Source organism: Euprymna scolopes, chromosome 8, assembly GCF_053919585.1.
Source record: "Euprymna scolopes isolate OS-2025 chromosome 8, ASM5391958v1, whole genome shotgun sequence".
Classification (NCBI taxonomy): Eukaryota; Metazoa; Mollusca; class Cephalopoda; order Sepiida; family Sepiolidae; genus Euprymna; species Euprymna scolopes.
The window spans coordinates 93811338-93824392 of NC_136489.1; the positions used below are offsets into that span (position 1 = coordinate 93811338).

The window sequence follows — 13055 nt, forward strand, 5'->3', positions numbered from 1 at the left end:
TTTCAAAATGGTGAGTATTGAAAATTTTGAAAAAAAATTTCTTCAGACACTCACTATTAAATAAAACAATCTTTTTACTATGTTTATTCATCAAAAAGATGATTGGACAGTGTTTTCTCTAGTGGTACGTAGCAATTTAAAAACATAATATCCAAAAAAATCGTTATGAATTTGAATCAAGACTTCTGTAGTATTAGTGATAGTAGCTGTATCAGCAGCAGCAGCGATAACATGGCGTAAACAGACTTTGTTTTTGTTGTTTATTTTTATTCCAACTCAATTTTTTTTTAATTGAAAATCTGGTTATAAAAAAAAAAATTCTTACATGTTAGAGCTATTTTGTTATCAACCATACAAACATTTTAAAAAATTGGATAGTAGTAAATTTTAAAATATTTTAACAAACGAAAATGTGAAATATGATGTTTTGGTTCGCGTGTATGATTACGAACGGTAACACACTTCTAATTTTCGTCCCTTAAAAAATGTTTTCAGTGAATTATTATCAAATGGAAATTAATCTACCCGATTATTAAAAAAAAATTTTTTTTCTTAATAATCAATATTTAAATATTTGTAGGAGGTGCTCAGTTAAAAAATAACAACGGTAGGAAAGGACATGAAATGTAATTAAAAATCAAAATAACATTAATTCAAATTTTTTTAACAATTTGTCAGCTTTAGTAAAAACTTGCTTCTATTTTTATATTTAAATAAAATTTAAATACTTGATATTTTTCCAAGCATCATGTTTTCTATTAGAGGGACGTCACTTTTTTAAATAACATTTATTTTTGTCTGTATGTCATAATTCTTGTAAAGTTTCACAATGGGTATCAAACACCCTCTTAAAAAAAAACAAAAAAAAAAAACCACTTAATTCTATGTCTAATCCTAGGTACGAGTGGCAAGCCTCCGCCTAAAACCTTTGCCTTAACAATAACACTAAGTACAAGTGGCAGAGCTCCCCACTAAACAAACTTCCCCTGTGAGCTCATATAAACGTTAAAAAAAATAAAAAAAAAAAAAAAAAAAAAAAAAGCATAAAAACGTTTGAAGAAAAGTGCACATGATTAATCTCCCTCCCCCCGCAAAAAAAAATAAATTGGTCAACTGTCCTAAAACGTTAGGATCGTCTTGAAATGGTGAATTATTTTACATTTATGTGAAACCAACCCCCACTCTAAATTCTAAAATTGTTTTTGTTTTGTTTCTATCAAGTCTTCAGGATGTTCACACATAATTTTCCTTAGCCCTATCATTAACCCAAAGTCAGAGTGGCAACCTCCCTACCTTCTCATAATTGCACAAAGACCCTATTAAAACCACGCATAATCGCCTTTTAGAAAAAAAAAAACACCCAGGATTTATCTATCATAGGAAAAGGGGGGGGGAGTAACTGCCCTAAAGTGCTCGAATGATTTAAAATGGGAAATCATTTTACATTAAATTCTAAAATAATTTTTGTTTACCTTTTATTAAAGTTTTTCAAGTTGTTCACATGCAATTTTCTATAAAGGTAGAATTACATATTTTGGAGAGGTGGTTAGATGGGGAGGGGTAACAATAATACCAAAGAAATATTGCAATATATTCATTTTTAACCAATCCTAGATTTCGATTTCAGTTTTTGGCACATAAAATGCATTACAACTAAACTTTGAGTTCTCTAACTTCTTTTCTTTTAATGAATACATGGCATTTTTAAGCAATCGCAGCATATTTATGTGAATTTACTGCAAATTATTTGGAAACCATTAATTTCTGGAGATTTTCAGTAGCATATTCAGATTCCTTGCACAAAAATACACTTATATATGGCAAATTTCATTGCTTAGTCTTGTGTTTTAACAAAGATATAGCATTTTTACTAAAAAAGTAGTGCAAAAAATATGACAAAATGCATATGGTCTTAAAGAGGGGAAAATATCCAAACACGCAGGGCATAAAAATAGTCATAACTTCAAGATTTAAAAAATTTCAAAAGATTCTTTCTCAGCTGGTCAAGCTCTTTCTATATATATTCCAATATTGAAATATTTTAAGCCATTTAAATTTTTTCATGTGTATTGCTAATAAAATGAAATTACCTCAGTCTATAACGATTTCTCCATGAAGATTTTTTTTTAATATGTTAACTAACATGGCCTTCGGGACAAGATCAAAGTGTAGTATCTGTTCTTCAGATGCTGCACTTCAATTTCTTGTTCTCTGTCAGTGGAGGAGAAATCCTTCACGACTGAGACAATTTTTATTTTTGTTCCTTTTCTCCACATTAAAAAAACGACCCTGGTGTCTAACTGTCCCATGGGGAGGCATTGTAAGTAGGAACTAACATGCTTTTTAACTTTTTTATTGTTTCAGAAAAATCTGAAGAAGGCCGCATACTATTCTACAATCTCAGATTATGGGAGGAGAAAGGGTGGACAAAACAAGGACTAGTACAATGCAACTGAGAAACTAGATCCTCTCATTGAGTTCAAGAGGAAGGCTCTTCAGGAATACAAGGATAATCTAAATAAAAACTATTAGCCCTTCGAACATCTTGCAACAAGGTGAATTCAGCATGTCGCAACTGTAAATGAGTACTGAAATAAACTATGCAACTTCATCTAACAAGCTTCAAATACTGGAAACACCAAGGCAATGTCTGACGGCATTAAGAAAGCAATCAATCCAAGTGCCATAAAAACTGCTCCTCCGAAGGAGAAATTCTTACATACAAATTCTTACATACAAGTGCCATAAAAACTGCTTCTCCGAAGGAGAAATTCTTACATACAAATCCAAACAACTTGACAGATGGATCGAACACTATTCAGAAACAGAAAACAAAGTAAGCCAGACTGCTCTTGATAGCATCGCACACTACACACAATTACCAGAACTGGACATACCACCCACCATCAAGGATGTCTCCAAGGCAATTGACACACTCCTACGATACTGATTCCATTTCAGGCGAACTGATCAAGAGCGACAAGGCCTCTCTCCTTAAGCCATTATACCAACTCTTGCTAAGTTGTTGAAAAGGCGCTGTTCCTCAGGAAATGAGAAACACAGTCACCCTGTACAAGAATAAAGGGGACTGCAGCAACTGCAATAATTATAGGGGTATCTTGCTACTGAGCATTGTTGGCAAACTGTTTTCTCACATTATTCTGAAGAGACTGCAAGTTCTTTCTGAGAGAATATACCCTGAATGAATGTGGCTTTTGCTCCCAACATTCCACCATTGACATGGCCTTCTCACTGCACCAACTTCAGAAGTGCAGAGAACACAACAGGCTACTGTACCTTGCCTTCATTGACTTTACTAAGACATTCGGCCTAGTCAGCAGAGATTGCCTATTCAAGATACTGCCTCTCATTGGCTGCCCTCTAAAACATCTGAGCCTCGCAGAGTCATTTCATGATATGTTGAGCACTGTGCAAAAAATGGTGTCAAACAGAGATGTGTGCTTGCCCCTACGCTATTTTGCATTTTCTTTGCCCTTCTTCTGAGACATGCATTCAATTTGTCAGAAGAGAGTTTACATTTGTTCCAGATCAGATGGTCGCCTCTTCAGCATCAACTTTAGTCCAGGATCAAAGTCCAACAAGTTACCATCAGGGGCCTACTGTTTGCTGATGATGCGGTGGTAGCATCTCACACTGAAGAAGGACTTCAAAAACTCATGGACAGGTTTTCCAATGTTTGCAAAGAATTCAGAGAAAACCCAAGTCATGAGTTAAAGAACCCCATCATCATTATAAATGGGCAGTGCTTAGATGTAGTCCAATTCCAATATCTCGGGTTTACAGCCTCAGACAATCTATCTCTAGATGTACAACTCAACAAGCGCATCAGAAAGGCATCCACTACTCTTGCAAAATTGACAATTCGGGTGTGGGAAACTAAACATCTTACCATCTCCACAAAAGTCAACGTTTACAACGTTAAGTGTTATCAGCACCCTTCTATATGTCAGCGAAGCATGGACAACCTACAGCCACTAAGAACGGAAACTGAACACATTTTACATGCATAGTCAATTTTTTTTTTTTTTTTTTTTTTTTACATAGGCATCACCACATTATCAAGGCCCAGAGGCCACTCAAGGATAAGGGTTAAAGAGTGTACAGTAGAAATTGGACAATATAGTAATCATTAGTAATGAAAATTTGGTAAATTTGATAACTTATATGGAACGGCTCATCAAGAACTTATTTACGTTAGACTTGAAGAAAACCATATTGTAGTCAGCCGGAAAGCAGGAAAACGGAAGACAATTCCACAGGCGTGCAGTTCTAAGAAAGAAGCTTTGTTCATGGAATCTACGTTTAGGTACAGATAAAGAGTGGGGGGAATTATTGATAGTGTTTACAGCTAGACGAGTGTTTCTTGTGAAAGTTTGGCGAGGGGGGACCATAGATTGAAGCTCAGTCGAACACTTTCCATGAAAATAACGATACATCAGAGACAAACTCGCAACATCTCTTCTGTGAGATAGAGGCTGCAAGGAAGAGAAAAGGACATCTTCTACGAGGCTACAAAGTCTATTTTGAACTCTATCAAGGCAGGCCAAGTCCTTTCTAGCAGCTCCTGCCCAGATGTGACAACAGTATTCCATCCTTGGACGTACCTGGCTCTTATATAGATAGAGAATAGCATCAGCAGTGAGATATCTACCGGATCGATAGAAAGATCCCACCATTTTTCCAGCGGCCTTGGCAACAGATTTGATGTACGTGTTCCATTTAAGATCAGAAGTAATGGTCAAGCCAAGAAGCTTGTCAAAACTTGAGGCCTCCTGAAGACGAGAGCCATTCATTTCAATTGATGCCAGATGTGGATCAGAATGTAGATGATGTAAAGAGAGACGCTTGGTTTTAGATGCATTAAAAGTAACCAGCCACTCCTTACCCCATTGTACTACGTGCTCAAGATCAGAGGAGAGAGAATTGGAGAGAACTTGGTCATTTACTGTCTTAGATGTGCTACCATAAATGGTAGTGTCGTCAGCATAAATGTCTACGAATGATGTAAGGATGTGATTTGGAAGATCATTAATGTAGATCAGGAAAAGAGTTGGGCCCAGGATGGACCCCTGAGGGACACCGGCATTAATACTGTGAGCTTCTGATTTTTGCCCCTCAACTACTACTCTTATGAACCTATCAGAAAGAAATGATTTAATAATTGAGAAGACATTTCCAGCAATACCATAGCTAGAGATCTTATGAAGTAAACCTTTATGCCATACCCTATCAAAGGCCTTAGATATGTCAAGAGCAATTGCCCTAGAAAGGTTGCCTCCGTCGAGAGATTTGCTAATCCTATGAGATATAACTGTAAGCACATCTGCTGTAGATCTAGCAGAACGGAAACCATATTGAGTGTCACTAAGAAGGTTATTTTTGTTGAGATGGTTGATTACTTCTGTATTTAACACAGATTCCAGCAACTTACTCATGACGCACAGGAGACTTATTGGCCTGTACTGAGAGGGGGATGAGCGATCATCTGAATTCTTAAATACAGGGCATACTGATGAAATTTTCCAGGGAGATGGGAAACTATTCTCCTTAAGACAACGTTTAAATAGTTTGTAAGTATGGGCGCTAGTTCAGGTTGGTTTTTTGAGTACTATAATTGGAATACCGTCAGGGCCAGTTGCTTTACTGGAATCAAGGTTTTTGATTAGCTTGGCAACATCACGTACAGATATACGTATATCACATAGCGTGTTTTCTGATACAGGAGGAAATATTGGGGGTTGGTGGCCTTGATCGCAAAGGGTAGAATTAGCTGCAAAGTTCTTGACAAAGAGTTTGGCTTTGTCTGATGCTGACGAGATTACCTCAGGTCCATTGATAATAGTTGGGATGGAGCACACGCTTCTGTTCAGGATTCTGTTTGCTATTTGCCAAAACTGGTGGGAACCAAGCCGCTGTTCAGCTACTTTGGACTTAACAGATTGAGCATACAACTCTCTTGCATTCTTTATTACTTTCTTACAATGGTTGCTGGCAGTCCTGAAAGCGGCTTTAGTTTTCATACATTTCAAACAGTGGAAAAAGTGATTTCTGTGCGCAATGGCAGCAGCACATTCTGGAGAGAACCATGGCTGGCTGTTAGGTTTTTGCTGAAACTTTTTCGAGGGTATGAAACGGTCAATACCTACAATTAACCATTCGGTCAGGTCTAATACTATAGAGGACACATCCTTTTTAAACATGGAATGCAGAGGTAGATCAGATATAAATGTACGGAAGCTATCCCAGTCAGCCTTAGTGTATCGATATACTGTACGATGGAAAGGTACGTCTGGGGACTTATTACATTTCATTTTTATCTTAATTGATACAACAGAGTGGTCGGAAGATCCAAGAGGCGACAGATCAGAAACTGAACATAGTTCAGGCCAAGTTGTGAGAAAAAGGTCTAGTAGGCTCGCATACTGGCCGTCATTGTCGGGCACACGGGTGGGTTCCTGAACAATCTGAGTGAGGTCATAGGCAATGGAGAAATCATGACAGAACCTCCCCTCATCATCGGTCTTGTTCGAGTGGGTCAACCATTCGACGTTGTGAACATTGAAGTCACCACATACGTGAATGTTAGCTGAAGGATAAGCAGATAGGACTTGGTCAATTTTCTCAGATATGCTTTGAAAGATAGTAACTCCGCTGTTATGGGGGCGATAGAGAGTAAATATAAATGCCGTAGTGTGAGCTAAAGCAACCCGGAAGCACATATAGAGTAAGTTAGGATCTTCCCTGGAGATGTCTCTCCCACATGGAAAGCTATCTTTAATATAGGCACATATTCCATGCCCATGGCGATCTTGGGGGTCAGATTTAGAAGTTAGAGTATCCTTTAATTGCGAACTCTTCTAGGAAAATAACCTGTCTAATGCCAGTTTCACTTAAAAATAAAAGGTCTGGTTTAGTCTCTTGTAATTGGGTTTCAACCTCTGGAAGGTTAGAACGAAGACCCCTGATGTTGGAGAAGGAGACATGGTAGAAGGGGTCTACGTTGGAAGTTGGAGAACCGGGTTTAATCGTGTATTTTTTCTTGAAACTTGTCATGATGAAATTTTGGAATTTGTGGACTAGGTCATCAGATTTACTTAGAGTAGGACAGAGAGGGGAAACTAAGAGAGAAAAAAAAACGAAGAATTTTTTTTTTTTTTAATTTGTAGCTAATGATAAGGTAAAGCCGTAACAATTACCCACTAGTATGGCATCGAGAGGCCCCACCAGAAGCTACTGCATGGTCCAGAATCCATTCACCAAATGGCAATACAGCAGCCCCAGTACTTTGCACCTGCTGATAGGACAGCCTCCTTAGTGGTTAATCCAAGGTTCGGGTCCCTGACTATCAGGCGGATAACGTCAGCACAGACAAAACGTTTACCTCCAGCACCCTTACTAGTGACATGGCTACAAGGATAGACATAGAAACAGAAAATTTCCGCCATCTCTGCCAACTGTTCGCGCAAAATACTGCCAACCTAGAAAACAGCTTTTTCTCCCTTTGTCAGAAAAATCACTCATTAAAAAATGAGGACTGAGGGACAAATAAGAAGAAGCGAGAGTAACAGGAGCTGCCGATAACGCATCCACAATGCGTTTTCTACTCTCCATTAAAAAAAAAAAAAAAAAAAAATATTAAGTATTCTACTTAATAAAAGTCCAACAGACGTGTTTAAGGGAAAGTATGGCGATAGATTCCCATAGTCTGCGGAGAATATTTTTAATTTCTTGGGACAAAGCTACCAACAATGCTGAGCTCACAAGGGCTGGTATTCCATCCATGTTCACTCTCCTTTCCCAAAGACACTGACACTGATTAGGCCAGGAGCACCGCATGGACAATGGGTGAATCCCAAAAGACATTCTCTACAGTGAACTCACAACTGGCAAAAGGAAAATTGGTCATTCTCATCTCCGCTTTGTCGACGTGTGCAAACACAACATGAAAGCATGTGATATTGACCAGACCAGCTGGGAACGCAAAACTAAAGTCTGCAACATCTGGTAACCGAAAGTCTGACCACTGGGGAAAGGGCCATCACAGAACGGGCGGAGACCAAAAGACTATTCAGGAAGGTCAGTAAACAAAATTCAGCAGACCACCAATACGATGCGCTGACCTACACCTGCAATGTCTGCAACCGATAATGTAGATCAAAGATTATCTTCTTCAGTCACAGTCTACAGGCGCAACCCCATAGTCTTCTAGACTGACGAATGCCAACAGCAATTGTTTCAGGATTGTTTAAAATACTGTTTCGCAAACATTTTTTTAGTCTTTACTTTCAATTATGGAGAAGGGAGCACATTTTTTATAGTCTTAACTTACTGAGCATTTCATAAAACAATACAAAATTAGCTCAGTCTATGATAATACGCTAGATAATTATAGTATAATTTGATTTTGAGTGGGGTGGAGTCTTTTAACGAATCTATTCTGGCTTTGTGCCATCTTTATACTAGACGTCGGAGCACGGGTCCTGCTAGTTATGAAATAAAATCGTTTCGTCTATTAGCGTTATCTCCCTTAGAACAAATGCAGAAAACGTCCTAAATTAACGTATTATGAAATTAAAATCAACAACAAATGTTGTAGAGAAAGTCACGACAGACAACCGTATCAATGATAAACATAGATGCCCATTGTTTATATAAGATAGTAAAAATTGACGAATTACCCGAAAGAAAAGAAATATATAAGAAATAGCAACGATGGGTCATGGGATTGTTTTCTTTGTGTTGCTAACGATGTGAAAGCAAAACAAAAACACTACACATAATAATATAGAATTTATCAGAGAAAGAAAATGGTTGGGGTTTTATTTCGATGTGGTCTCAAAATCGTCTCTAATTTTAATACAACAGTTGCATCAAGTAAAGTTACCAATGTATTTTTTTTTTTTTTTTTTTTTGCAGATAAAAAAAAACATTTTTTTTTTTTTTGTAAAAGGAATATTTTGGTATTATGAGGAACTAATCAAAAGATTTCATGGAGAATGCCGAAACATTTTCCGAAATAGCCTTAAAGTTTACAATTTGAAAACTACAACAAAAAAAGTAAAATGACAGGCGATAATAAATATGTGAAGGATTAAATTAGGGTTAAAAAATAATAAAATTGAGAAGAAAAAAAAAAAAGTGGTTTTCAAATCGTGAACTGTTTTCGCCATTTTTAGAACTGATTCTGAATTCGGTGCTAATGCAGAGCCCCTCCTCCGCTCTATATTTTTAAATCGTATTTCCAAGTTTAATTAAAGTTTTATTGGGTTTTTTTATTCAATTGTAACGTTAAAGTACAGAATAGGTACAAAACACCCACCCTTCCCCATGTTAAGATGGCTTTTTAAATAATAACGTTAGTATTCCAGCACAGGCGGGTCGGGGTCACTCTCTGTATGTCATGAGTACCCTGAATTCTGTCAAAGTACCGAAAATCTTCCAAATATTCATTAAATATCAAATATTTGCGCGAGAAAGGTACGCCTCCCCAATTCCTACCCGACTAAAAGTAAAACTTTTATTCAATTAACTGTATACAATAAGTATTGGTCTTCTACTTCTTCGATTATTTTATGTGCAGTTTTAAATAATTTAACTTTAAAACCTAAAAATGGAAAAGTCGTATGGAATGCCGTTAGAATAAAAATGTGTTGTCTGTTAGCGTTCTGCCCTCGGTCGGTCTGTGAAGGATAAATCTTTCTAGACTGGGGCAATTTTAATTGTCGTCGCAATCGAGAGCTGAGTGAATCTAATCTTCCCCTATAGTAAAATAAAGGGGGGGGGGATCGGGGTCGACATGCAGACAAACCAAAACTGTTGCTTCAATTTATTTGGGGAAAAAAAAAATCACAAGATCGAACTTGTTTATGTGTACAGTATTATTACTGCTTAGTTAATTTACCTCCCCCCCCCCGCCTATTAATAATCGATGCTAAATCCGATTTTTTTTCTTTTTTTCTAATTGAACTGTGGAAACTTTCTCCACTGAAAGGTAGAGGTTAACAAGGATTTTGCAACAATGGTTTGTTGCGACCTGTGACTAGGTAAAAATTGTAGAACCTTGTCGGTGGGTCTGGTAATAAGGGTAACGATTCAGTTTCCTTCAACTCCAATCCCAAACTGAAATCACAACCAAAATTAACTCCATCCCTCTTATAATCCAGTTAGCCAATCAAATAAGTTAAACGTAACAACTACCAATATAAAAAGAGTCATCACCCCAGTAGTACCCCACACAAAACGTTTTTGCTGCCACTCTTTCTGAGAGTCGCAGGTAAGTGCTTCAAGTTTTTTCAACAGAACATAATATGTAACTTTACGGGTCGTGCTGAAATCCATTCTTAACATGAGGAGGAGGGAGTAACTATTCTGTAATTACACCTAGCAATTTACGAAAAAGATACCATAAAATTTGAACTTGAAAAAAAAAAAAAGAAAAAGCACGGTCCGTATTCTGTATAAGTACGAACTTTAGAAACCAAGAAAAATATTTGCATAAAAAAATTTTTAGAAAAAAGGAATACTTACAAGACAATTATTATTGCAACGAAAAAAAAAAAAATAATAATTGGGTATGTAATATCATTTTTAATTGGATTGGGGAGGGGTAGTAGACATAGCGTGGATCGAATGAATGAACGAATCGTTCGTTCATTGAACGATGCCAAATTAAATTAGCATACATAGCTTAATATGAATAAAACAAAGAAAAGAGGGAAGCAAATTTAACAATAAACTAATGAAATCTAGTTATTATCGAGTGGATTGTCGTCACAATAAAAAGAAAGAACATGCATTTTAATGTGACAATGTTTCTTTCATGTGTAATTTATTTGCTAATGGATTCGTTCGTTCCATTTATTCGAGCTTGTAATGAATGGGCACCCAGAGAATTACAGTACATTGACGGATGATCCAGAGTCGGTCCCGGAAATGATCTATTAAGCGATTTACGATTTTGAAAGCCGCGGAGGAAAAAAATATATATATATATATCAGAGTAAGTATGCTAGGTTAGGATTAAAAGAAAGTTTTATAAAATTATAAAAAATGTAAACTTCTTCCGTCATTTGCGAAACTGATTTGTGATTTTTCGTCAAAGTATTACCCTTGCTAGTTTGAATGACTAGCCATTTCAAATACTACCAGTTTATTATTCTTAGAATTAAATAGTAGTTTTTTGTTTTTTTGTTTTGTTTTTTTTTTAAATATTGCATTGGATTTTAACTGGATGCAGTTCAAATATTTTTCACCGGTTTTCTCCTCTCATTTTTAGTGTTCATTTTTTTCCTGTTTTAAAAAAGTACTTCTGCAGTTTACAGATCCTGCTGAAATATTTAGAAACTCATTCTTAACATGGGAGGGAGGGGGCTTTGTTAACTGTTCTGTACTTCAACCTAACCTTTTTAATAAAAACATTAAATTTAACTTGAAAATCCTATCTAAAAAAAAATCCGATCTTTAAACTGCAGAAGTACGAACAAAAAAAAAACTAATTTAAAATAAAACTATGAATGAATGAATTTTTTTTTTTTTTTTTTTTTTTTTTTTTTTTTCAAAAAAAAAAAAATCATGTGCACTCGAGTGGGAAATGATACCTGCATGACGGTCTGCATCGAACTACCCGGGACTGAAGGATCTTTAAAATAAATCTGTTTGCTCGTCACCGTTGAGCCATCAAGGGAGGCGGTGATAATATCGACGAGAGTCTTGTGTACAATTCCATAACGGACTGAACTTTCAGCCAGCATCAACTGAACAGTTAAATTGTTGCTGAGCAAAGAAGCGCTGTTCTTAGATTTTATGGACTTTTCTTTTTTATACAATTCGGTGCTCATCTTTCAGGTGTCAGCAGACGATAGAATTAGCACTAATAAAATATGCAAGCAATTTAAAAGCACGGAGTACACTTTCACTATAGGGCTGTGTTATTATTAATGATGATGATGATAAGTGCAATACCAGCCTGGAACATTCCTGGTCTTCTTTCTAACACGCTATCTACCGTCTCTACGTCGGACTCCCGCTGACAAGGGCCGCTTAGAAACATAACATTATTCATGATTATTTGAGAGAGGAGGGGGAGGAAGGTATTTCTCTTTATTATTATTATTATTATTTAAGCTGGAGAAAGAATAAAATCTTATTAAAGCATTTAATTAAGTTCTACACTTCTTTTTATAGTCTAAATAAATTTTATTAATCAAAATCATTATTTTTCGAAGTTTTTTTTTACGTTTTAAAGGAAAAAAAAAAATAATTGTAAGTTGCTTAGCGCTTAAGCGACACAATCATAAAATCATAAAATGTGACACTTCTGTTTGAAATTAATTTTTAAATTAGATTCTATTCTTTTTGTTTAATTCAAAATCTTACTAGTTTAAATTCTTTATTTCATAACCTGTGTTTCTTATATATATATATATATATATATATATATATATATATATATATATATATATATATATATATATATATATCGAGGTACAGTAAAAGGTGTGATTTCGTTACATTATTTATTTTTTTGATTAATAGTCGTAATAATCGATGTCGAAAAACAAAAACATTTTTTCAAAACAGCAATTTAGATTTTTTAAAAAATGCATACAAGGAAGTTGTTCTAATAGTTAGAAAAAGTTTGAAGCTGTTATGAAAATAGGCTTTGTTTTTATTTTTACCGGAACAAAAATAACAATATTTTTGTTAAACTTAATTATTTTTACGTTTTTTTTTGTTTTTTTTTTTGTTTTTTTGTTGTTGTTTTTTTTATAATTTTTTTAGAAGCACTACATATTTCAGAATTGTTAGATAAGGATTAATAATTTGGATTAATATTCTCATCTTAGCTGTTCTATTCACAACGTTTCGACCGATGTAATATCCGAACTTTTTCAGGTGTATGTATTTTTTCGAAATTGTGAACCTTTTTGTCGAACTCGAGAACCTGGGCCGAATTTTGAACTGAAATAAGAGTTTAGTTCGATAGGTGATATAAGTACCTATATTCGACCCTAAGGTTTCCAAGTTTGAAAAGA

The 13055-nt window shown here is 35.6% G+C and overlaps 1 protein-coding gene across 1 annotated transcript in view; it reads right to left on the bottom strand.

Moving 5' to 3' along the window:
- Positions 1–12132, bottom strand: part of LOC145283643 (WD repeat-containing protein 54-like) — a 66533-nt gene extending 54401 nt beyond the window's left edge. The window contains exon 1 of the mRNA XM_080132611.1: positions 11619–12132. Within this exon, the coding sequence (XP_079988737.1) occupies positions 11619–11858 (240 nt within the window). The 5' untranslated portion in view covers positions 11859–12132. The remainder of the gene's footprint in view (positions 1–11618) is intronic.
- Positions 12133–13055: the final 923 nt, after the last annotated feature.